This window comes from Podarcis filfolensis (assembly GCF_964270895.1).
Source record: "Podarcis filfolensis genome assembly, chromosome: 4".
In the NCBI taxonomy this organism is placed as follows: domain Eukaryota; kingdom Metazoa; phylum Chordata; class Lepidosauria; order Squamata; family Lacertidae; genus Podarcis; species Podarcis filfolensis.
Window position 1 is genome coordinate 100,880,036 of NC_139607.1, and position 23,755 is coordinate 100,903,790.

The following is a 23,755-nucleotide window of genomic DNA, read 5'->3' on the forward strand; positions in this document are numbered from 1 at the left end:
GCATTAGATGTCAATAAGAAAAAGGCCTGGTTAAAAAGGTGCGGATTTGCCTGGCTCCTAAAGCTATAAAATGGTTTTTCTGACCTTTGTATGGATTCTTTGGTGGGAAGTGAGTTTAGAGCTTAACAGTGAAGCTTTTTCCACATTCCATTCACTGATAGGGTTTCTCCACTGTATGAATTCTTTGATGGGAAGTGAGATTGGAGCTATGACTGAAGCTCTTTCCACATTCCACACACTGATACGGTTTCTCCCCTGTATGAATTCTTTGATGGGAAGTGAGATGGGAGCTATGAGTGAAGCTCTTTCCACATTCTATGCACTGATAGGGTTTCTCCCCTGTATGATGTCTCTGATGCTTAGTGAGATTGGAGCTATGAGTGAAGCTCTTTCCACATTCCACACACTGATAGGGTTTCTCCCCTGTATGAATTCTTTGATGGGAAGTGAGACTGTGGCTGCGAGTGAAGCTCTTTCCACATTCCACACACTGATAGGGTTTCTCCCCTGTATGAATTCTTTGATGGGAAGTGAGACTGTGGCTGTGAGTGAAGCTCTTTCCACATTCCACACACTGATAGGGTTTCTCCCCTGTATGAATTCTTTGATGGGAAGTGAGAGAGCAGCTCATCCTGTAGCTCTTTCCACATTCTACGCACTGATAGGGTTTCTCCCCTGTATGAACTTTTTGATGGGAAGTTAGAGAGGAGCTATGAGTGAAGCTCTTTCCACATTCCACACACTGATAGGGCTTCTCCCCTCTATGAATTCTTTGATGGGAAGTGAGAGAGGAGCTACATGTGAAGCTCATTCCACATTCCACACACTGATAGGGTTTCTCCCCTGTATGAATTCTTTGATGGGAAGTGAGATCGGACCTCTTCCTGAAACTATTTCCACATTCCACACACTGATAGGGTTTCTCCCCTGTATGAATTCTTTGATGGGAAGTGAGACTATGGCTGTGAGTGAAGCTCTTTCCACATTCCACACACTGATAGGGTTTCTCCCCTGTATGAATTCTTTGATGGGAAGTGAGGCTGTGGCTGTGAGTGAAGCTCTTTCCACATTCCACACACTGATAGGGTTTCTCCCCTGTATGAATTCTTTGATGATAAGTGAGAGAGGAGCTACAAGTGAAGCTCTTTCCACATTCCACACACTGATAGGGTTTCTCCCTTGTATGAATTCTTTGATGCTTAGTGAGATGGGAGCTCTGACTGAAGCTCTTTCCACATTCCACACACTGATAGGGTTTCTCCCCTGTGTGAATTCTTTGATGAGAGGTGAGATTGGAGTTATCAGTGAAGCTCTTTCCACATTCCACACACTGATAGGGTTTCTCCCTTGTATGAATTCTTTGATGCTTAGTGAGATCGGAGCTCTGACTGAAGCTCTTTCCACATTCCACACACTGATAGGGTTTCTCCCCTTTATGAATTTTTTGATGATATGTGAGAGAGGAGCTACGAGTGAAGCTCTTTCCACATTCCATGCACTGATAGAGTTTCTTTTCAAAGAGATTTTGTTGATGGGAAGTGGAATGGGAGCTCTGACTGCAGCTTTCTCCACACTCCAAATTTTTATGTGGCTTCTCCTCCCTGGGGATTTTATCGTGGTCACTTTTGCTCTCAATTTCCAATTCATCACAATCTGCAATGGAGAAAAAAAGGGATTGGAGCCTCAGGAAGAAATGGAAAAGAACTGAAGGGATTTGGGTGTTCATTACCTGTATTTTTTGTCATTAACCAACATATTTATTATGAGATTCTGATGAGTTGTTGAATGTTGCTTTGTTTGATATACAGTAGTGGTCAAAATTGTGGAAGACTTTTGGAAAAAAGTGTATTTCAGAGGTTTGCTGCCTCATAACACCACTACATTTGGAGTAATGTCATAAAATTATACATCAGTGGAAAGATAATTCGATCAAGAATGCAATCGAGATTGCAATCCAACAAAGTTTGTTCAATTACCCGTATTCTATCAAAATTATAGCCAAATAACCAGAAAAAGAAAGCACAACTTGCTTAGGTTGACTTTTGTCAGTGTGTTATGTGACTGCTATCAAGTTGGTTGGCTTTGTGTGTTCTTTCATTTAGTGAGGGTGTAAAACATAATAAAATTATAGAAATGGCACAGAGTTGACTGGTCTCCAGAAAGTGAGTAAGATTGTACTATTAAGTGAAGAAGGCTACAGTTATGGAGAAATTAGAAGAGAGATTGGGCAAAACTTAACCAAAGTTGGCCTTTCTATATTTTTGAAGAGGTATAAGGAGACTCAGTCACTACAAAATCAGACTTGATAAGGCAGGGTATGTGTACAAAGGCAAGTGACGATGGACGAGTGAAGAGACTGTCCCTACATGACAGAAGAAAATCATCTGGGTGTATACAAGATGACATGGCACAATGTAATGGGAAGTTGAGTGCAAGGACTGATCTAAATGTTAGAATTCTAAGGAAAAAGCCATTGTTATCTCTCAAGCAAAAGTTGAAAAGATGAAACCCATGTTAACTGGACAGCGGAACAATGGGACACTACCTTACTTGACAGGTTGTCTCAAGATATGGCAAAGAGAAATTTCCAAATTCCTGTGGGAAGGGAAGAAACCTAGGATTAAACACCTGATCTTAATAGACATAAAAGAGAGAGGAGGCTTTTCCCTACCCGACCTAAAACTTTACTACGAGGCAGCCTGTTTCACCTGGCTAAAAGGATTGGTGCACGTTGCAGGATCCGGATCTCCTGGACCTGGAAGGTTTTGACAATCGTTGGGGATGGCATGCCTACCTGATATATGGAAAAGCGAAAATTCATAAAAATTTTTACCAACCATATAATAAGAAAGTCACTCTTTGCTGCATGGGAAAAATATAAAGACCTGATGGAGCCTAAAGTCCCGTGGTAGACTTCTCCAATAGAAGCCATAGCAGTAAAATGGAAAAATACTCAGGAAAGCTGGCCAACAGATAAAATATTTCTAAAAAATGAAGATAACCAAATAAAATTTAAAAACTTTGAGGAAATAAGAGAACACATTTCAGAGTGGTTCCAATACCATCAGTTATTTGAAAAATTTAAATCTGACAAACAAAAGGGGTTCTCAACAGAAATGTCCCGATTCAAATCTGATCTTGTAAATTCTAAAAGAAAAACTCTTTCCAAAACTTATCGACTCCTCCTTGACTGGACAGTCAAGGAGGAGGAGGCAACAGTGGCAATGGTGAGGTGGTCCCAGGATTCTGGCCATTCAATAACCATGGCCCAATGGGAAAATTTATGGAAGATCAATTGGAAATTCACAAACTGTTACACGATTAGAGACAACTTTCAAAAAATGCAACATCGATGGTATCTAACACCATGGAAACTTTCAAAAATGTATAAAAATGTGTTAAGTAATTATTGGAGATGCAGAGACTCAGGAACATTCTACCATATGTGGTGGATATGTAGGAAAATACAGGTATTCTGGGAGAGTATACATGCAGAACTGCAAAAAATGCTAAAGATCTCTTTCAATAAAAAACCAGAGGCCTACCTCCTGGGAATAACAGATCTGGATATTTCACAAAAGAGGAAGGGTATCTTTTTATATGTGACGGCGGCAGCAAGAGTTTTGATCGCAGCAAAATGGAAGAGTAATGAAATCCCCTCTATACAAGATTGGATCCAAAAGCTGACAGAATATGCCGAATTAGATGGTTTATCAGAAAAAATAAAGAATAAATCAAAACAGGAATTTGTTTCAAAATGGGAGGTTTTCAAAGAATATCTGAAAAATAAATATAGTAGTTTAAATTCTGTCGCAGCATTCGAGGAACTTCAGTAATAGTTCCAAGGTAGATATAAGAAATTAGATTTATTAAGAGTAAGTTTAATTATGATGAAAGTGTGTATTAGCAATAAATAATATGAATTTGAAATATGGAATAGACGGGAGGTTGGGTCTTTAGTGTTAAGACCAATAGATGTTTTATTGTTTGCTAAGAAAATTATGTGTCTATGGTTATTTTTGTAATTTGTGTGTAATTTGGTATTTGTGTTTTTTTTTCTTTTTTCTTGTATAAATTAAAAACTTTATTTTTTTTAAAAAAGGACACTACCTTGCTTGGTAGTGATGGCATGAAAAACGCGAGTTTCTTTAATCGGAGAAGAGGAGAAGAATCAGAGAAGATTTACATCCTACTTGCATTACACCGACTGTGAAACACCCAGACAGTGTGATGATCTGGGGTTGTATGGCAGCAAAAGGTGTGGGCAGAATTTGCGTCATTAATGGGAATATAAATGCGGGAAAATGCATAAACGAAATATGTGAGCCCAAACTGAAGTGTTCCGCAGGTGATCTTTTCCCAGATACCGAAGCATTTATATATTTTCAGCAGGATTCAGCTCTATGTCATGTTGCTGCTGTGTGCAAAAGGTACATTCAAGATAATGATATTTCACTGCTGGAATGGCCTGGGAATAATAATAATAATAATAATAATAATAATAATAATAATAATAAATTTTATTTATATCCCGCCCTCCCCAGCCGAAGCCGGGCTCAGGGCAGCTAACAACAATAAAACAGTACAACAGTACAACACAACACTCTAAAATCATTCATTATAAAATTAATTCAAATCAAACCAATGGCAACCATTGGGCCAGAGTTCCGTGAAGATTGCCGAAGGAGGGGGTCAGGCTGTGCCCTGGCCAAAGGCCTGGTGGAACAGCTCTGTCTTGCAGGCCCTGCGGAAAGATGTCAAGTCCTGCAGGGCCCTAGTCTCTTGTGACCTAGTCTCTTCCACCAGATCGAAGCCACAGCCGAAAAAGCCCTGGCTCTAGTTGAAGCCAGCCTAACCTCTCTGTGGCCTGGGACCTTCAAGATGTTTTTATTTGAAGACCGTAAGTTTCTCTGTGGGACATACCAGGAGAGGCGGTCCCGTAGGTACGAGGGTCCTAGGCCGTATAGGGCTTTAAAGGTTAAAACCAGCACCTTAAACCTGATCCTGTACTCCACCGGGAGCCAGTGCAGCTGGTATAGCACCAGGTGAATGTGATCTCGCAGCGAGGACCCCGTAAGGAGTCTCGCCGCAGCATTCTGCACCCGCTGGAGTTTCTGGGTCAGTCGCAAGGGCAGCCCCATGTAGAGCGAGTTACAATAATCCAGTCTGGAGGTGACCGTCGCGTGGATCACAGTGGCTAGGTCAGGGCGAGAGAGGTAAGGAGCCAACTGCTTAGCTTGGCAAAGATGGAAAAATGCCGCCTTTGTTATAGCTGCAATCTGCTCCTCCATGGAAAGGGAGGTGTCGAAGATTACACCCAAACTCTTAACAGACGGTGCTGGCACTAATTGCGCCCCCGCAAGAGATGGGAGTTGCCCCCCCAATCCCATATCGTCCCGTCCCAGCCACAGGACCTCTGTCTTCGAAGGATTTAGCTTCAACCGGCTCCCACGTAACCATCCAGCCACAGCTTCCAAACATCTGGTCAGTGTGTCTGGGGCCGAGTCAGGATGGCCATCCATCAACAGATAGAGTTGGGTGTCATCAGCATATTGATGGCATCCTGAATAGCCCACACTTTAGTCCATACTGAATAGCCCACACTTTAACCCAATCAGAAATCTTTGGAGCCGACTAAAGAAACTTGTTAGTCAGAAGCAACCCAGCAATAAAGCCCAATTAACAGAGGCCATTATTCAGTCTTGGTTTCCCATTATTACAGCTGCAGAACTAAAAACTTGGTTCACTTCATGGGAAGGCATTGTAAGGCCGTAATTAAAGCTAAAGGTTACCAATGGTTACCAAAGGTTTCACATTTTTTCTTTATGACTGCTGTTCTAATAAATACTCCTTCATAAAATTCATTGCATTACATTCTTCATTAAATTATCTTTCCATTGCTATATAATTTTATGGTATTACTCCACACAAAAGTGGTGTTATGAGCCATCAAACCTCAGAAATACACTTTTCACAAAAGGTTTCCAGATGCGCAGGGTATAAACAAAAATTATTATTATTACTACAGTGGTACCTTGATTTAAGAACAGTCCTGTTCTGGAAAGTTTGTAAACCGAGGTACCACTGTATCATCATCATCATCATCATCATCACCACCACTGCTACTTCTACCTGAAATTCAATAAGTCTAGCTCTTCTCTGGCATGGATTTTGTTTGGCCCAGTCATGGCATCCCCTCCATCTCCAATGTCAGTCGTCTCTTTGGTCAACCCAAGACTGACAGGAGCAAAAACAAAAACAGAAAACCTGAAGCTACTTATCTTTCCTAACAATTCTGAAGCTGACATTGAAGATGGCCTGGGCAGTTTAGACCAGCCCAATCGTGGTAGAAAAAGGAATAATCTGAGGAAGATTGTTCAAAGAGAAAACTGTAATTTATTGTTTATTGTGGGGGTGTTAGGTTCCCAGGTGTTATAGGGGGCTCTGTTGAGCTCTGTGAAAATATGTGAGGTTGGTCTATAGACATATTTTTTGAATTTCCAGGCAGATAGGACGATCCCACAGGGAGCCTTACCAAGAGAGGCCACGATCCCACGATTCTCCTCCATGACATCCTTATGCAGAGCTCTCTGGTCAGGATCCAGCAACGCCCACTCCTCGTCCGTGAAACGAACAGCGACATCTTCAAAGCACACTGGACCCTAAAAGAAAAAGGGAAATGTACTCCTCTGAGACAGCAGAAATATGATCTGCTACACAATGCTCTGTTGTTTCCTTCCTGTAAATTCCGTTGTTGTTTCAATAGGATTGTTTTGCAGCACATTTTAATTATGGGTGCTTATTTTATTCTGCGTTTTAATTATGGGTATTTGTCTTTGTGCAAATAGGTGTTACTCCGCCTTGTGTTTTCCAAGTCATTCTGCCTACGCAAGCGTTCCAGTTTGCCTGATGGAAGGATCCACTTTCTCCTCTCCTAGTGAAGCTTCCCTCCCAATGCCCTAGAGCCAAATTCAAGGGGTTTAGGGGGGCATGGAGAGGGGGAGGAATGGGGGGCAGGCCCCATTTTTCATCCGATAGGGCTGGTTAGGTGAATCTAGGCCACTATTTGTTCTTGTTTGTCAACTGCTTAGAAAACAATTTTAGCATTCAGTGATCAATAGACAATTTTTGTCTCCTGACTCTGGGAGACAAGCAGAGATTGTGGCTTCTGGCAGAAGGAGAGGGAGCCACCGGTGGCTCCTCCTTCTCCTGACTCACCTCAGCCTCTCGACCTTCCTCTCCCACTTGCCTCCTTCCTCTTCTGCCTCTGATTCTCCACTGCATTCTGCCACAGAGTCTCCCAGCTCACTAAGCCCTGTTACCCTTTCAGCTTCTGACACCTCCTCTTCCCAGTCTTTTACGTCTTCTCTGTCTTCCCCCTCTAACCACTCATCCTTCCTCCACCTCAACTCCTTCGTCTCTGAGCCATCTTCCCTTCCTGGTTCCCCGGCTGCTTCCTCCCACCATTCCTCTGTGCCCAACCAGTCCATGACATTGCTCCATCCCTCGGCCTCTGTCCCCACAAGGCAGCTTCCCCTGACCTGATCTTGTTCCACAGCCGCTGCTTCCCTTCTGCCCCCATGAAAAGGCGGATCAGGAGGTCTTGCCGGCATCCTTCTGCCACCTGCAAGAGAAAAAAGGTAAGCAGGACGCCAGGAGTGCCTGCTTCTCTCACAGGTGAAACAGGGCATCTCTAACTACAGATGGGCCTTTGAGAAAGACTTACCTGCTGAGAGCATTTGGACGTTTGTGGCTATTTCATATGTTTGTTTGTGCAGAAATACATCTCCCCTCCTCTGGACCCTTGTTCCCAACCATCTATCCCCAAAACAAGATGAAAAAACCCTCAGATGAGTTGGAAAACCAACAGAATGAGACCAAACGGAGAAAACCCACCTTCCTCCTTACCCAGTGGCCTCTTTCTGGTGTCCAACGGAGGCCTCTCTGCCTCACAGGAATCCAGGTCCATTTCTGCAAAGAGATCCTTTCCCTGAGAAAGAAACAAGGATTCAAAACAGAGAATGGGGAGAAATACTAGAAAGAGAATGACAAAGACTTGAAGGGTGTGAGATCTCATTCCATGGACGCCTTCCCAGAAAAAGGATGGGCCATCAGCAGACCATTATGGGATGGTTTCTGTCCTGTTTGGAGCGCCTTGGGAGTATCCAGAGGAACGTCTCTCTCACCTGCTTTCTCTCCTCTGCCTGACTCAGGAGGAAACCTTCGGCCAGGGCCACCGCCTGGGAACTGGTCTCTGCTCCGCAGTCCCTCACCCAGCTCTCCATCTCCGGTGGAAGGACAGCCAGGAACTGCTCCAAGATCACCAGGTCCAGCATCTCAGCTTTCGTGTGCCTTTCTGGCTTCAGCCACTGATGGTCAAGGTTGTGGAGTCGGCTGCAAACCTCTCGGGGTCCTTTGGCCTCCTGGCAGCAGAACTGCCTCACCTGCTGGCTCTGCACCTCTGAGCGGAGGGTGTCCTCCTCACCCAGGATCTTCTGCACTGGGTTTCCCCAGAATCCCCCACTGCTCACAGTTTGGCTTGCATGGCCTCTTCCTGTTCCAGGGCCAGCTGAGTCTCGCTCATCCATCTGTGTTCTCAGGAAGCCTCTGAGAGATCGGAAGGAACCTTTTGGTCTTCTGCCAAGTTCTGTCCGTCTAAATGAGAAGCTCTAGCAAATGGTGGGACTTCCGGAGGCGGCGCGACCGGTAATGGCTGCCTTCTCCGAGTAAGGAGAAGGGAGCTCCGCTGTAAACGGGTCGTCCGCTACGGCGAAGCGGAGACCCATTCAGGAAAACCACAGGTGGCAGAAGCCTGTGGTCTCGGGACCCGGCGGGCGCCAGAAGCAGCCCCCAAAACGTTGAAGGGACCCCGTAAGGGGCTCCGGATCGCGGAGGGGGTAGCGGCGCTGTGGGTCGTTGCGCAAACAGCGAAGTGAAGCCGCATTGCTGTTGCCGGTCAGCGCTGTCCTTTCTTCCTGCAACTTTTCTGAACTTTGGAAACTACAACCCGTGAGTAAATTTGGACATTGAAAACTTTCTGAAACTTTTGTCAACTTTCTGAAACTTTTTGAGAACTTTATGAAACTTTTAAAACTTTTTTAAAAAAAGTTGAAATCTGGCTGAAAACGGAGTGAGGATAAGCAGGAAGCCCATCTCCCGCTATACTGAACTTTAAGCAAAGAGCAGGAGGAGTGGAGACAAAAAGTTATGCGTTAACTAAATGCTGGCACCCTGTTAAAGCAGTTTTCTGAGTGAAAGACTTTGAGCTATTGACTTTTGCTGGTTATATTCGGGGTGCACTGATATCCTTCTTCTGTGGCACCAGTGGATTATAAAATAAATAAGAATCTCTGGTGCTGGAGCTGCCTGGATGAGCACCAGTTTGCAACTTTGGATACATTGAATTCAGATTTTGAAACATTCTGAGTTGGAACTGGATACTTTGAAACTGTTGCAGTCAAGGCACTGTAAGAAACACTGTTTTGCTTTAAGTTTTACTCTGCTAAAAATAATACATTGTGGAGGCGATAGACATGGATTTAAATTTATAAGTTTAACTTGGATTTGATCTTTTCCCTGAAGACGTATTAAGCTCCCTCTAGAGGATTTTGGACTTACAGCAGTGACTTTGTTTTACTTTCCCTTTCCCGGCCTCTGTTTGACTATTGCATCTGGGACTCTGCTTTCTTATGGGAACAACTTGGATTGACCTTGGATTACAGATAACTCTGGAATGAGTGGCGCAAGGAGAAGAGGAAGGACTAAACAAACAACTCTAACTTTATCTGCAGCCTCACAGCGTAGATCTTCTGTGCCGGCCTTGCCTTCCACTTTGCCTCCAGACATAGAGGCGGCCTCCCTAATACAGGCAGGGGAGGGTGAGACAGAGGAGCTGCACCTGGGAGATATGGCTTCAGGGACAAGTAGCTCTGTCTTGGAGAAAATTTTGGAGAAACTGGAGGCTCTGGACAAGAAGGCTGATTTGCATACAGCTAAAATTGAACAGAACACAGAAAGCTTGAATAAGCTGACTGGACAAGTTGCACAGAATGCCCAGTCTATTGGAGAATTAAAGGAGGCTGTAGGTGAAAATCGTAAACTGGCTGAAGATACTAGTCAAAGATTGGAAGAACTTGAGAAAGAAGTAAGACCACTCAGCAAACAAGTTGGAGAACATCAGATTTACTTTTTGATGACAGAACTGCGAAACAGGGAGACCAACTTGAGGATACGGTCAATACCAGAGGTGGAAGAAGATAATTTTATTGAATTTCTAACTAAGGAATTTGCCAAGTTTTGGAAGTTAGAGGAAAAAGACTTTAAAATTGTATCTGCTTTCAGGCTTGGCAGAGTCAGAAGGACAGAGAAGCCCAGAGATTGTTTGATAACACTGAGATCAAAGGAGGAAAGGGACAAGATTTTGGGCCTGCACTACGAAAAGTCACTAGACATTTTGGGCAAGAGAATTGAAATCTACAAGGACATTCCTAAGCAGTTGCTGGACCTTAGATCTAACTACACGGAATTGGCAAGACTGTTGAGAAGCAACGCAATTATCTTCAGGTGGGAGTTTCCACAAGGATTATCCTTTACCTACAGAGGGAGAAAGATCAAAATCAAAACAGTGGAAGATAGAGACAAGTTTTTGGGAGCACACGGAGAAGACCTCCACAAAGGACTTGGATTGCCAGCGCCAGAACTTCCAGGGGAGCCCGCCCCCTCGGATCCTCAAGGACCGGAGAACAAGGTACCACCCCAGAAAGAATAACCAGATCTATCCAGGATGTCTCTGCAGCTTTTGAGTTGGAACATAAATGGCTGTAACAGTCCCGAAAAAAGGTCTAAAATTTTTCATATTCTAAAAAAGGAACAATTGGACATTATATGCTTACAAGAAACACATGTGATTAGGCTCCATAGAAAGGTGTTAATAAATAAAAGGCTTGGTCAAGAATTTATATCATCGGATACAGTTAAAAAGAGAGGTGTAGTGATCTATGCAAAAGAGAGCCTTTCACCAAAATTTCTCTTTAAAGATGAAAGTGGAAGAATCCTCGCAATAGAAGTACAGTATCAAGGAGAAAAAATTTTGATATTAGGAATTTATGCTCCAAATGAGGGAAAATCGGATTTTTATAAGAAGTTGCACGAGATCATGCTGGATTATCTGGATTACAACAACGTCATCATGATGGGGGACATGAACGGGGTCGTATCAACAAATATGGATAAGTCACAGAACCAGAACATTACTAAAGAGGGAAGACTACCTAAGACCTTTTTTGAAATGACTGACAATATGGACTGGGTTGACATCTGGAGAGTTAGAAACCCCCTGGGAAGAGAAGGAACATTCTTTTCTGAAGCTCAACTGACTTGGACACGAATCGACCAAATATGGATAACTAGAAGTCTGGCACCTAAGGTGAGGAAGGTGGAAATCTGCCCTAAAACATGCTCCGACCATAACGCCTTGAGAATGGATATGACATTGATCCCAATCGGCTCCTTTAGATGGAAGATGAATGATGGCCTGTTTAGAGATCAAAGAATTGTAAAGAAGGCCCAAAAAACCTTAAAGGACTATTTTGAGATTAATTTGAACACTACGGTGGAAAAAAGAACTATCTGGGATGCAAGTAAAGCTGTGATGAGAGGGTTCTTGATTCAACAGAATTCCTTAAAGAAAAGACTGCAAAATGAAAAGAAAGATAAAATTCTGGAAAGTATCAAAGAGTTGGAGAAGAAGTTAAGATCTAACCCGAAGTCCCAACCGATTCTGAGAGAAATTAAACTTTATCAGGCGCAATATTCCAAGCTGATAAATCAGGAAATAGAATGGAAGATTAAAACAATGAAACAAAAAACTTTTGAATCGGCAAATAAATGTGGGAAACTGCTAGCTTGGCAGTTGAAAAGGAGACAAAGATTAAATACAGTAACAAACTTAGAGGTTGAAGGAAGGAACATTCAGAACCCGGGAGAGATTAGAAAGTGCTTCCAGAGGTATTTTAAAAAGTTATATACTCAAGGGCCACAAGATGAAATAGAGATTACACAATTTTTGGAGAGAAATGGATTAGCAAAGCTGTCAGAAGAAAATAGAACAATTTTAAATGGCAAAATAACACGACAAGAGATTGAACAGGCCATCCTGAGTCTGAAACAGGGCAAATCACCAGGGCCAGATGGACTGACCTCTAACTACTACAAGACATTGAAGGATTATTTGATACAACCTTTGTTGGAGGTCAGTAATGAAATAATGGAGGGGAAGAAGGCGCCTGAATCGTGGAAAGAAGCATTTATCACATTGATTCCAAAGTCAGAAACTGAAAAGACACAACTCAAGAATTACCGTCCCATCTCCCTTTTAAATGTGGATTACAAAATATTTGCAGATGTTTTGGCACGAAGATTTAAGAAAGTTTTAAGTGAGATAATCCATAAAGACCAGGCAGGCTTTCTCCCGGGCAGACATATGTTTACTAACACAAGGAACATCATAGACATATTGGAACTTTTACAAACAAACATAAACACTAAAGCAGTTTTAATTTTTATAGACGCGGAGAAAGCCTTTGACAACATTTCTTGGAAATTTATGAAGGGGAATTTAAAAGAAATGGGAGTGGGACGGGGGTTTGAGAACGGGATTGAGGCAATATATTCAGAACAAAAGGCTAAACTGATAGTTAACAATGTGGTTACAGAAGAGTTTAAAATTGAAAAAGGTACACGACAAGGCTGCCCGATTTCCCCATTACTGTTTATTTCGGTTCTGGAAGTGCTCCTGAATATGATTAGGGGGGACCGGTTGGTGGAAGGGATTCAGGTCGGAGCGAAACAATATAAACTTAAAGCTTTTGCAGATGACCTAGTTCTGACATTACAGGAGCCGGAGTCTAGTTTGAAAAGAGTACTACAACTGATTCAAAACTTTGGTCGAGTGGCAGGATTTAAGTTAAATAAGCAAAAAACTAAAGTTTTGGGGAAAAACGTGACAGATATTGAGTTGGAACAGCTTCAGAAAGAGACAGAACTAAATGTGGTTAAAAAAGCTAAATACCTAGGGGTAAACATAACAGCAAAAAATCTGAGTTTATTTAAAGATAATTATGAAAAATGTTGGTCAGAGATTAAGAGAGACTTGGATAGTTGGTCAAGACTAAAACTTTCTTTGTTAGGCCGAATAGCTGCCATCAAGATGAATGTATTGCCAAAAATGTTATTTTTGTTTCAGACACTGCAGATTGTAGACAAGACAGAGTGCTTCCGGAAGTGGCAGAAAGATATTTCTAAATTTGTCTGGCAGGGCAAAAAGCCCAGAATCAAATTTAAAATATTAACAGATGCGAAAGAAAGAGGGGGCTTTGCCCTGCCAGATTTAAAGTTGTATTATGAAGCTGCAGCTTTCTGCTGGTTAAAAGATTGGTTACTTCTTGAAGATACGGATGTCTTGGATTTGGAAGGTTTTAATAATGCGTTTGGATGGCATGCATATTTATGGTATGATAAAGCTAAGATAAATAAGGCCTTCAAGAACCATATTGTCAGAAAATCAGTCTTTAATGTCTGGACAAAATATAAAGACTTACTGGAGAATAAAACTCCGAGGTGGCTGTCACCCCTGGAGGCTAAGGCTCGGAAAAGAGCCAATATGGAGGCCAACTGGCCAAAATATTGGGAGATAATAGAAAAGGATGGTGACAACTGGAAATTGCAGAGTTTAGAAAAGATGAGAGACAAAGTGCGAGACTGGTTACACTATGCTCAGATTAAAGAAGTGTTTAAAAATGACAAAAAGCTAGGATTCCAAGTGGAAAAGTCAAAGTTAGAAACTGAACTGTTAGAACCTAAGACTAAGGTACTTTCAAGAATGTATAACTTGCTGCTGAAATGGAACACACATGACGAAATGGTAAAATCAACAATGATAAAATGGGCGCAGGATATTGGGTATAATATTATGTTTGAAGATTGGGAAAGGTTGTGGACCTCTGGGCTGAACTTCACTGCATGTAATGCGTTGAAGGAAAATGTGATGAAAATGATGTATAGATGGTACATGACCCCTGTTAAACTGGCTAAAATATACCATTCGTCTGATAGCAAATGTTGGAAATGTAAGGAAAATGAAGGAACATTTTTTCACCTCTGGTGGACCTGCCCTAGAGTGAAGGCCTTTTGGGAGAAGATATATAATGAATTAAAAAAGGTGTTTAAATACACCTTCACTAAGAAATCAGAGGCCTTTCTCCTGGGTATTGTCGGCCAGAGTGTGTTAAAAGAGGACAGAACATTCTTTTTGTACGCAACAACAGCAGCAAGAATATTAATTGCCAAGAATTGGAAAACTCAGGAGCTACCCACTGTGGAAGAATGGCAGATGCAACTGATGGACTATATGCAATTAGCCGAGATGACCGGCAGAATTCGAGACCAGGGAGAAGAAAGGATGGAAGAAGACTGGAGGAAATTTAAGATTTATTTACAAAAATATTGTAATTTGGCTGAGTGCTGAATTGGATGCCAGTGCAGACAATTGTCTACCATTAAATTAGATTTAAGGTTGAATTATATGTCAAACTAAATTAAGATTATTAATTAAGATGAATTAAATGATAATTTGTTTGAAACTAATTTAATAATGATGTAAGTGTATGCGGGAGGTGTGGGGGAGTCCCATGTAACAATTGAGAGATGTCAAATGGACAATGATAAGTGCTTATCTAATATATGCTTTATTTGAAAACTTTAATAAATATATTATAAAAAAAAAAAAAAAAAAGAGAAGCTCTAGCAAATCCTACAAAGCAAATACATTGTTCTGTTACAGAATTTGTATGACAGGGGAAAAAATGGTTCCCTGAGCAAGCATGGATGAGTCTTGCTGGGAACCAGGGCTGGACTGCACCACATCCCAGACCATGAGATATCTTTTTGAAAAGAAAGAGGAGGAGGAAGAGGAGAAGAAATAAGTCTCTAGCCTTCAAGCAATGCAAAATGTGGAGGCAACTGAAGGGATTTCTTTCAGATTAATCAACCTGGTTTCTACTTCCTTCCAGTCAATGCATGAAGTCAGAACAGAGCAGATCAGGCCCCCCAGGCACCCTCCCCTGCCGCAGCCCTGGGACCCCCACCGTCTCCCCACTGCACCCTCTGGGGGGAGAGAGAGGAGACTCACCCTTAGCTGGCAACCTTCCCTTTTTGGGGGGGAAATTCCCTTATTCCAGCGCCGTTTCCCGCTGCTTCCTGCTGCTATCCCGGATTGGTAGATAGGTGAGGCTGCTGATCCCTTATTTTCAAGGCTGCTGATCCCTTATTTTCAAGGCTGCTGATCCCTTATTTTCAAATCTGAAAGTTGACAGCTATGGACTCACCAGATCCCAGGAGGGGGCTGCGATTCGGCCCTTGCAGGAGAGACACCAAAGCAACACCCCCCCTTCCTTGCAGGGAAGGACTGGGGAGGGAGGGGCCTTGGCTCTGGAGGACCTGCCCCCTCTTGATTCCTGTCCTCTCTAGGAAGGCAGCTCACTTCCCTTTAACCCTTGCCAAGCCGAGTCCTCCCTCGCTCATCCCTCTCTCAGATTCTTATTATTTCTTATGGATTTCGGGGGGCAGCTGCCCCCCCCGGCTCCGCCAATGCCCAGATATACTTTTGGGGGTGAGGCTCTTGGCTGGACTCTGAGCATCTCCCTCCCTTGGCCAGAAACCAGAGGAAGAGCTTGCAGGGAAAAGGGCTTTGCAGGAGGCAAGGAAGCTCCTCCTAGAATTCCGGAGTGGAGAGATAGGAGGGGATCCCAGGGTCATCTAGTCCAACCCCAGCAATGCAGGAATCTCAGCTAAAGCATCCATGGCAGATGGCTGTCCGACCTCTCCTGAGAAACCTCCAAGGAAGGAGAGTCCACCACCTCCCAAGGGAGACCTTTCCTCTACCCAACTGCTCTTAGTGTTCTCCTTTCAAAAGAGGCAGGTGGAATCTCCACGGTTGCTAATAGTATAACGTAAGTGCAGGGAAATATGGGGAGCCCTAGAGCATCTGCTTGGCATGCAGAATGTCCCAGGGTCAACCCCTGACATCTCCTGCCAGGGCTGGACAAAATCCCTGCCTGAAACTCTGGGGAGCTGCTGCCAGTCAGTGTAGACCAGGGGTCCTCAAACTATGTCCCGCGGGCCGAATCCAGCCCTCCAGGGTCGTGAATCTGGCCTGCAAGACCATTTCAGAACCCGCCAAGTGTTCGAGGCTGAAAGCATCTCGCCACCCGCTCAGTCAGTCCCTGCGCCGTGCTGAGGTATAACACTACGTTTCCGAACACAATTCAAAGTGTTGGTGCTGACCTTTAAAGCCCGAAACGGCCTCGGCCCAGCATACCCAAAAGAGCGTCTCCACCCCCATTGTTCTGCCCGGACACTGAGGTCCAGCTCCAAGGGCCTTTAGGCGGTTCCCTCATTGCGAGAAGCAAAGCTACAGGGAACCAGGCAGAGGGCCTTCTCGGTAGTGGCACCCACCCTGTGGAACGCCCTCCCATCAGATGTCAAAGCGATAAACAACTACCTGACATTCAGAAGACATCTTAAGGCAGCCCTGTTAAGGGAAGTTTTTAATGTGTGACATTTTTGTGTATTTTTGGTTGCTGTGGAAGCCGCTTAGAGTGGCTGGGGAAACCCAGCCAGATGGGCGGGGTACAAATAAATTATTATTATTATTATTATTATTATTATTATTATTATTATTATTATTTGTTGTTGTTGTTGTTGTTGTTGTTGTTGTTGTTGTTGTTTAGTAGTTTAGTTGTGTCCGACTCTTTGTGACCCCATGGACCAGAGCACGCCAGGCACTCCTGTCTTCCACTGCCTCCCGCAGTTTGGTCAGACTCATGGAGATCTAGGAGTCGTGATTGACCACAAACTTGACATGAGCCAACAGTGTGACGTGGCAGCTAAAAAAGCCAATGCAATTCTGGGCTGCATCAATAGGAGTATAGCATCTAGATCAAGGGAAGTAATAGTGCCACTGTATTCTGCTCTGGTCAGACCTCACCTGGAGTACTGTGTCCAGTTCTGGGCACCACAGTTCAAGAAGGACACTGACAAACTGGAACGTGTCCAGAAGAGGGCAACCAAAATGGTCAAAGGCCTGGAAACGATGCCTTATGAGGAACGGCTAAGGGAGCTGGGCATGTTTAGCCTGGAGAAGAGGAGGTTAAGGGGTGATATGATAACCATGTTCAAATATATAAAAGGATGTCACATAGAGGAGGGAGAAAGGTTGTTTTCTGCTCCTCCAGAGATGCGGACACGGAGCAATGGATCCAAACTACAAGAAAGAAGATTCCACCTAAACATTAGGAAGAACTTCCTGACAGTAAGAGCTGTTCGACAGTGGAATTTGCTGCCAAGGAGTGTGGTGGAGTCTCCTTCTTTGGAGGTCTTTAAGCAGAGGCTTGACAACCATATGTCAGGAGTGCTCTGATGGTGTTTCCTGCTTGGCAGGGGGTTGGACTCGATGGCCCTTGTGGTCTCTTCCAACTCTATGATTCTATGATTCTATGTTTGTAGCTTCGAGAACACTGTCCAACCATCTCGTCCTCTGTCATCCCCTTCTCCTTGTGTCCTCCATCTTTCCCAACATCAGGGTCTTTTCCAGGGAGTTTTCTCTTCTCATGAGGTGGCCAAAGTATTGGAGCCTCAGCTTCAGGATCTGTCCTTCCAGTGAGCACTCAGGGCTGATTTCCTTAAGAATGGATGCGTTTGATCTTCTTGCAGTCCATGGGACTCTCAAGAGTCTCCTCCAGCACCATAATTCAAAAGCATCAGTTCTTCGGCGATCGGCCTTCTTTGTGGTCCAGCTCTCACTTCCATACATCACTACTGGGAAAACCATGGCTTAAACTATACGGACCTTTGTTGGCAAGGTGATGTCTCTGCTTTTTAAGATGCTGTCTAGGTTTGCCATCGCCTTTCTCCCAAGGAGCAGGCGTCTTTTAATTTCGTGACTTCTGTCACGAAATATATTATTATTATTATTAGGTAAACGCCACCAGAGTGGTGGCGGTTCTACCAATGAAAGGCCAGGGGTTTTGCCCGGGGACGGGGAAGGGTTGTCTTTTGGCTTGAAGCGTGAAGTTGAGTTCGGAGTTAACCACGCAGCTAACCAGTTATTTTAGGAAGGCAAGTCCAATACCAACTGCCCAAACTTTGGCACGCAAAAGGCCTGGAAGCCAACCGTAATTGCTAAATTGGAATTCACGGCACCTAGCACTTTAACTCAATTGATTTAAATTAACTTACTCTGGGTCACACCAATTAAATTCACAAATTGACTGTGGGAAACATTAGCCTTAAATTAACTCCCTTTGCATAAGAACCAATTAAAGTAAGGAATTGACCGCAGAAAAACCTAACCCTCAGCAACAAAAAATCAATTAAATCCATCCTGATCACGACTAAATTCCTAGCACTTTTGTAACTCCACAGAGAAAGAGCCCTTATAACACCCCCCTGAGCAGCCGTGTGGCAAGCAAGCACCCCCCCCCACTGGGACAGCAGTTGAACCAAAAAATTGCGCTTGCCAGAACCTAATTAAATCAAATGCCGTATGCTGAAACTCTGCCCTTGTCCTTATGTTCTTATAATTCAAGCGCAATGAGAAATTGAAGCCGATAAGCTAGGGGTGGAGTCTATTAGCCTCTCCCAAGATGGCGCCGATAATCCCCGTAGCCGAGGAACCACGTGGTTTACTCCATGTAACCTAGGCAACCGGGAGAGGGAATTCCCTCAATAACCGAAGAACACCCGTACGCGCCGCTTAATAAAAATTAAACCAGTTTACAAAAAAAGGGGGACAGTCCCGCAGACCGTTAAACAATTAACCCAATCGGGCCGCCCGAAACAAATCCTGCCCCCGAGCAGTGCTCCCCAATACGTTTCCACCTCAGACGGAGGGTGCTTAGCCGCCCAGGAAGCGGCAGGCAGGCGCCCGGGGAAGGGAAGGTGATGCCGAGATAAAGCACCTCGAGCGCCGTTTCCACGCCGATGTCGTTGCACGCTCTGAATACGCTTCCGCCAGCGGCAACAGGAAAGAAGCAGCGAAAACAACCCTAAAAATCAACCCCCCCAGCGATTTCAGCTCTGAACACGGAAAAAACAAATCTGGCAAGAGCCTGGTCGCCACGAGGCCAGGAGCCCGTTGGCTGGTGGCCGCGATCTGCTGGTCGGAGCCAAAAAAGAGAGCTCGCGGAGGCAAAAAGAGAGCTCGCTAGCGATCCGAAGGAGATCCAAATCAAAGTGACCCGAAGCAACCCAAGCCCAGCCAGAACCCTGCGCGTGATTTCAGCTCTTTCAAAGGCGTCCGGCAGCGGCTTCTTCGGCCACCAGCCGAACCCGGTGGGCTCGGAGGGCTACGCACGGGTCGCGGGTGAAAAGATAGACCGACTAAGAAGCGAGCGGAGAAGCAGCGCGAAAAGCAAGGAGCGAATCCATCCCGTCAGCATCGTGAATCTGGCCTGTACGGCCATTTCAGAACCCGCCATGTGTCCGAGGCGGAAAGGATCTCGCTGCCCCCTCATTCGGTCCCTGCGTTGCGCTGATGTAAACGCCACTGGTGTTGTGGCAGCTCTACCAATGAAAGGCCAGGGGGTTTCGCCCGGGGACAGGGCAGTGTTGTCTTTTGGCTTGAAGAGCGAAGTTGAGGTTGACGGAGGAAGGCAGACTTCGGTCGATTCGGTTTCATTACGTAGACGTTTACTTTAAAGGTGGGAGAAGGAAGTATAGTCCTATTTCTGTGAGTGGCACAGGGGTCTTTGCACTCATGTGGTTTACATGCTCTGAGAGATGGGATCTATTTTGTTATTTCAATTTTAAAAGGATGGAGTGGAATCGGATATTGACCATCTTGTTAGCCTGGGGCAGGGGGCAGCAACCTTTTTCAGCCATGAGGCGGTCCACCGTCTCTCAGACCATGTGGGGGGCCAGACTATATTTTTTTGGGGGGGGATGAACAAATTCCTATACCCCACAAATAACCCATAGATGCATTTTAAATAAAAGAACACATTCTACTCATCTGAAAACACACTGATTCCTGAATCGTCTGTGGGCCAGATTGAGAAGCCGATTGGGCCGCATCCGGCCCCCAGGCCTTAGCTTGTCTACCCCTGGCCTGGGGAGCCACATTCTGGTAGAAGGAGGCCAGGATTGGCCCCCAGGGCTTGGGATGTCCCTCCTCCCCTGCCGTAGGACTTGGAATCCAGGAGAAAACTCTTGGAATAGCCTTTCCAGGTGCTCAGGGATGGACTCACCTGTCCCCATGTCCTTCTCTTTGCAGATGTGCTGCGGTTGCACATCCCTCCCCCAGGGGTGAGTATTGGAGAGAACCAGAGCAGGGACTCAGACCTGCCCTCCTTGCCCCCCACTCTGCACTCCCTTCATGAGGAACTGACAGCCTGACTTTTGCCTTTCAGCTGCTGGAGGAAGATCAGCTGTACCTGCCGGAGGTGATCCAGAACTGCCAGGCAGCTCAGCTCAGGGGGCTCTGAACCCAGAACTGCTCCAAGCAGGAGACGGCCAAAGCCATTCTGGTGAGTGATGGGTGGTGTGGGAGACCCCCATGGGGAAGTGGGGGAGGGAGGGGCTTTGGAAAAGGGGAAGTATCTGGGAATTTGGATGATGGCAAAGAATATAAATCTTTTTAATGACAATTATCAACCAGTCTGGAAGGAGATTAAAAGAGAATTAGAAATATGGGACAGATTAAAGCTATCAATGACGGGAAGAATGTCTGCGATCAAAATGAATCTACTACCGAAAATGTTGTTTTTGTTCCAGACAATTCCGATAATAAGAGGTTTAAGACAATTCAAAGAGTGGCAAAAAACTCTCGCGCGTTTTACATGGCAAGGGAAAAGACCAAGAATTAAATTTAAAATATTGACAGACAAGAAGGAAAGAGGGGGGGTTTCGCAGTACCTGATCTGAAACTCTATTATGAAGCGGCATGTTTATGTTGGACAAAGGACTGGATAACTCAGGAGAACCTAGACTTGTTAGATTTGGAGGGGTTCAACAATACATTTGGATGGCACTCTTATCTTTGGTGTGGTAAGGCAAAAGTGCATATGGGGTTTACAAATCATGTGATAAGAGGTGCCTTATTTGAAGTCTGGGAAAGAAACAAGAATTTGTTGGAAAGGAAAACACCGTGGTGGCTGTCACCAATTGATATATTAACAGTTAAAAAACTGAACATACTAGGGAGAGGGGCCACATATGAGGAAATTTTGATGAAGGCCGAAAAAGGTTGGAAATTAAAGCCCTATGAGTGTATTGCTGAAAAAGTGACAGGATGGTTGCAATACCATCAAGTCAATGATGTCTTTAAAGAGGATAAAATAATAGGATTTGAGGATAAAAAATTGAAATTTCAAATAGATATTTTAGAGAGTAAATCCAAGCTATTATCAAAAATGTACAATCTCTTACTAGAATGGAACGCAAAAGATGAATTTATAAAAGAGGCTATGATAAAATGGGTCATTGATTTAGGACATAACATAGAATATGATGTATGGGCCAATGTATGGAATGGATGTATGGAATGAGAGCATAAAATTCACTGCTTGTTCTGCCTTAAAAGAAAATGTTATGAAGATGGTTTATCGTTGGTATCTCACTCCCACCAAATTGGCAAAAATGTATAGAACAAGTAGTCAAACCTGCTGGAAGTGCAAGGAAAAAGACGGCGACTTCTATCATATGTGGTGGTCTTGCAATAAAATAAAAGAGTTTTGGGATGCGGTTTACAACGAGTTAAAAAAGATGTTTAAGTACAGTTTCCCCAAAAAGCCGGAAGAATTTTTGCTAGGTTTGGTGGGAGAAGGCATTAAAAAGATAGATCAAAGATTATATTTATATGCAACAACTGCAGCCAGAGTTCTGATAGCTCTAAAGTGGAAGCAACAGGAGATGCCGACGATAAGAGAAGGGCAGATAAAGTTGGTTGAGTATGCTGAGATGGCTAAATTGACACACAGAATTCGCAATCAGGAGGAGACAAAGTACCAGAAAGAATGGAGTAAATTTATGGTTTATATAAGTGAGAATTGTACAAATATGAAAACTTTGGCAGGATTGAAATAAATCTCATGTCATGGTATAATTTATAATTAAAGAATCTGTAAACTATAGAATGGAATAGGAAAACTGATGGAAGGGAAGGACGGAAGCTAATGGATCTATGAAACACAAAGTAGGATACATGTAATAAGATGTGATGTTTTAGTGGTGGGGGTTGGTTGGTGATTGTAAATTTCAATAAAAATCATTAATAAAAAAGAAGAAGAAGGGGTTGTCTGTCTGCCGGAGAGGAGGACTCTACTGGCCTAGGTTCACGTATCCTGTTTGAAAGGGGAATCATCTGAGGGACTTCCTGTGAACATCTGGGTCAGGAATGCTGTTCCTGGAATGGACAAACACACAAGACGTAACCGGCTGTGCATTCACACAAACAATACTCTTCTATATATTCTTATCACAATATCAAATGTTTATCTTGCACATAAACAACACATAAAGTGCAATAATATAGACAGAAGTCCCAATAAATCAGTTCATTCATAAAGACCAAATGTCTGCTAAGTCCAAATTGGGGACTACTACAGTTCCACATTGTTGACAAGGTGTGATGGCCTGGGATTCAGACTTGGGTGCTGAACCTGAGGGATCCCAGCCTGCACAGGATTCCTCGCCTCCAGAACCAGCTGAGCCAGGGCTGGGGCATGAGCCTGAAGGGTCCTCACCTGTGCTGGATCCTCAGGTGCGGGCACCAGCTGAGTCTGCTCTGGCTCCTGAGGTGATGGAGGACCCATTGCCTGCAAGTGCTCCTCTCCCAGCCCTGTCAGGGGAAGCTGAGGTTGCCTCTGGGTCCGGTAATCCTCCAGCCTCTCCTGAGCTGCAGAGGCTCAGGGTTAGAGAGGGGAGTCACGAGAGGATCGGGGCCACGCTATGCCTCAGAGCAGAAAAAAGCCGGCCAGCACCAGTTCCAAGTTCCGGAAGCAACATTGTTGGTTGCTAGTTCCTGCCTGAGCTCCTGACCTGCCCTGGCTCCCTGCTTGCAAGCCTGTTCCTAACTTCACCCAACTCCATGCCCTGCACCCAGCTTCAGCTACTACGGACTGCCTCCATGTTGCACCTTTGACCACAGACTGGACTTAGACCTTGCCTCTCTGGTAAATTTAATGGGTCCCCGGCCAGCTTTCCCATGTTTCTTGCCCAGACCAAGCTGTATATTCAGGGGCGAGCCCGGAATTTCCCCGATGACTGCACCAAGGTGCACTTCCTGATCAGCTTGCTGAAGGACCGGGCGGCCAAGTGGGCATTGCCGCTGCTCCGGCAAAACTCTCCCTTGCTGACAGACTATACAGGGTTTTGCAACCATCTGGAAACCACGTTTGGCAGCCCTCAGAAGCGGAGTCAAGCCAATCAGGCAATTTGGCAATTGAAACAGGACAAGTGCACAGTGGCCGCCTACGCCACAGAATTTCGGCCGTTGGCACAGGACTTGTCCTGGAATGACTCCACCCTTCAGGACCAGTATCTCGAGGGGCTTTCGGATGAGATACTGGACTAGCTGGCCATGATGGATCGCCACCACGCTGGACACCCTCATTAAACAGAGCCTGCAGATAGACGATCGGTTGGAGGACCGTCGCCAGGCTCAGGGCCGCCAGCACTCCCGGCTCCCGGCTCCGGTCCT

At 44.6% G+C, this 23,755-nt stretch overlaps 1 protein-coding gene across 2 annotated transcripts in view; it reads right to left on the minus strand.

Moving 5' to 3' along the window:
* The window catches only part of LOC310760701 (uncharacterized protein), a 174,342-nt gene that overhangs the window by 29,719 nt on the left and 120,868 nt on the right, over positions 1 to 23,755 (minus strand). The window contains exon 1 of one of the 2 annotated variants that reach the window (XM_083609700.1): positions 6,536 to 6,935. The exons of the other annotated variant lie outside the window; for it this stretch is intronic. Coding sequence (XP_083465826.1) covers positions 6,536 to 6,569 — 34 coding nt within the window. The 5' untranslated portion in view covers positions 6,570 to 6,935. Of the gene's footprint in view, positions 1 to 6,535; positions 6,936 to 23,755 lie in introns of those variants that run through there. 2 annotated transcript variants of the gene reach the window in all.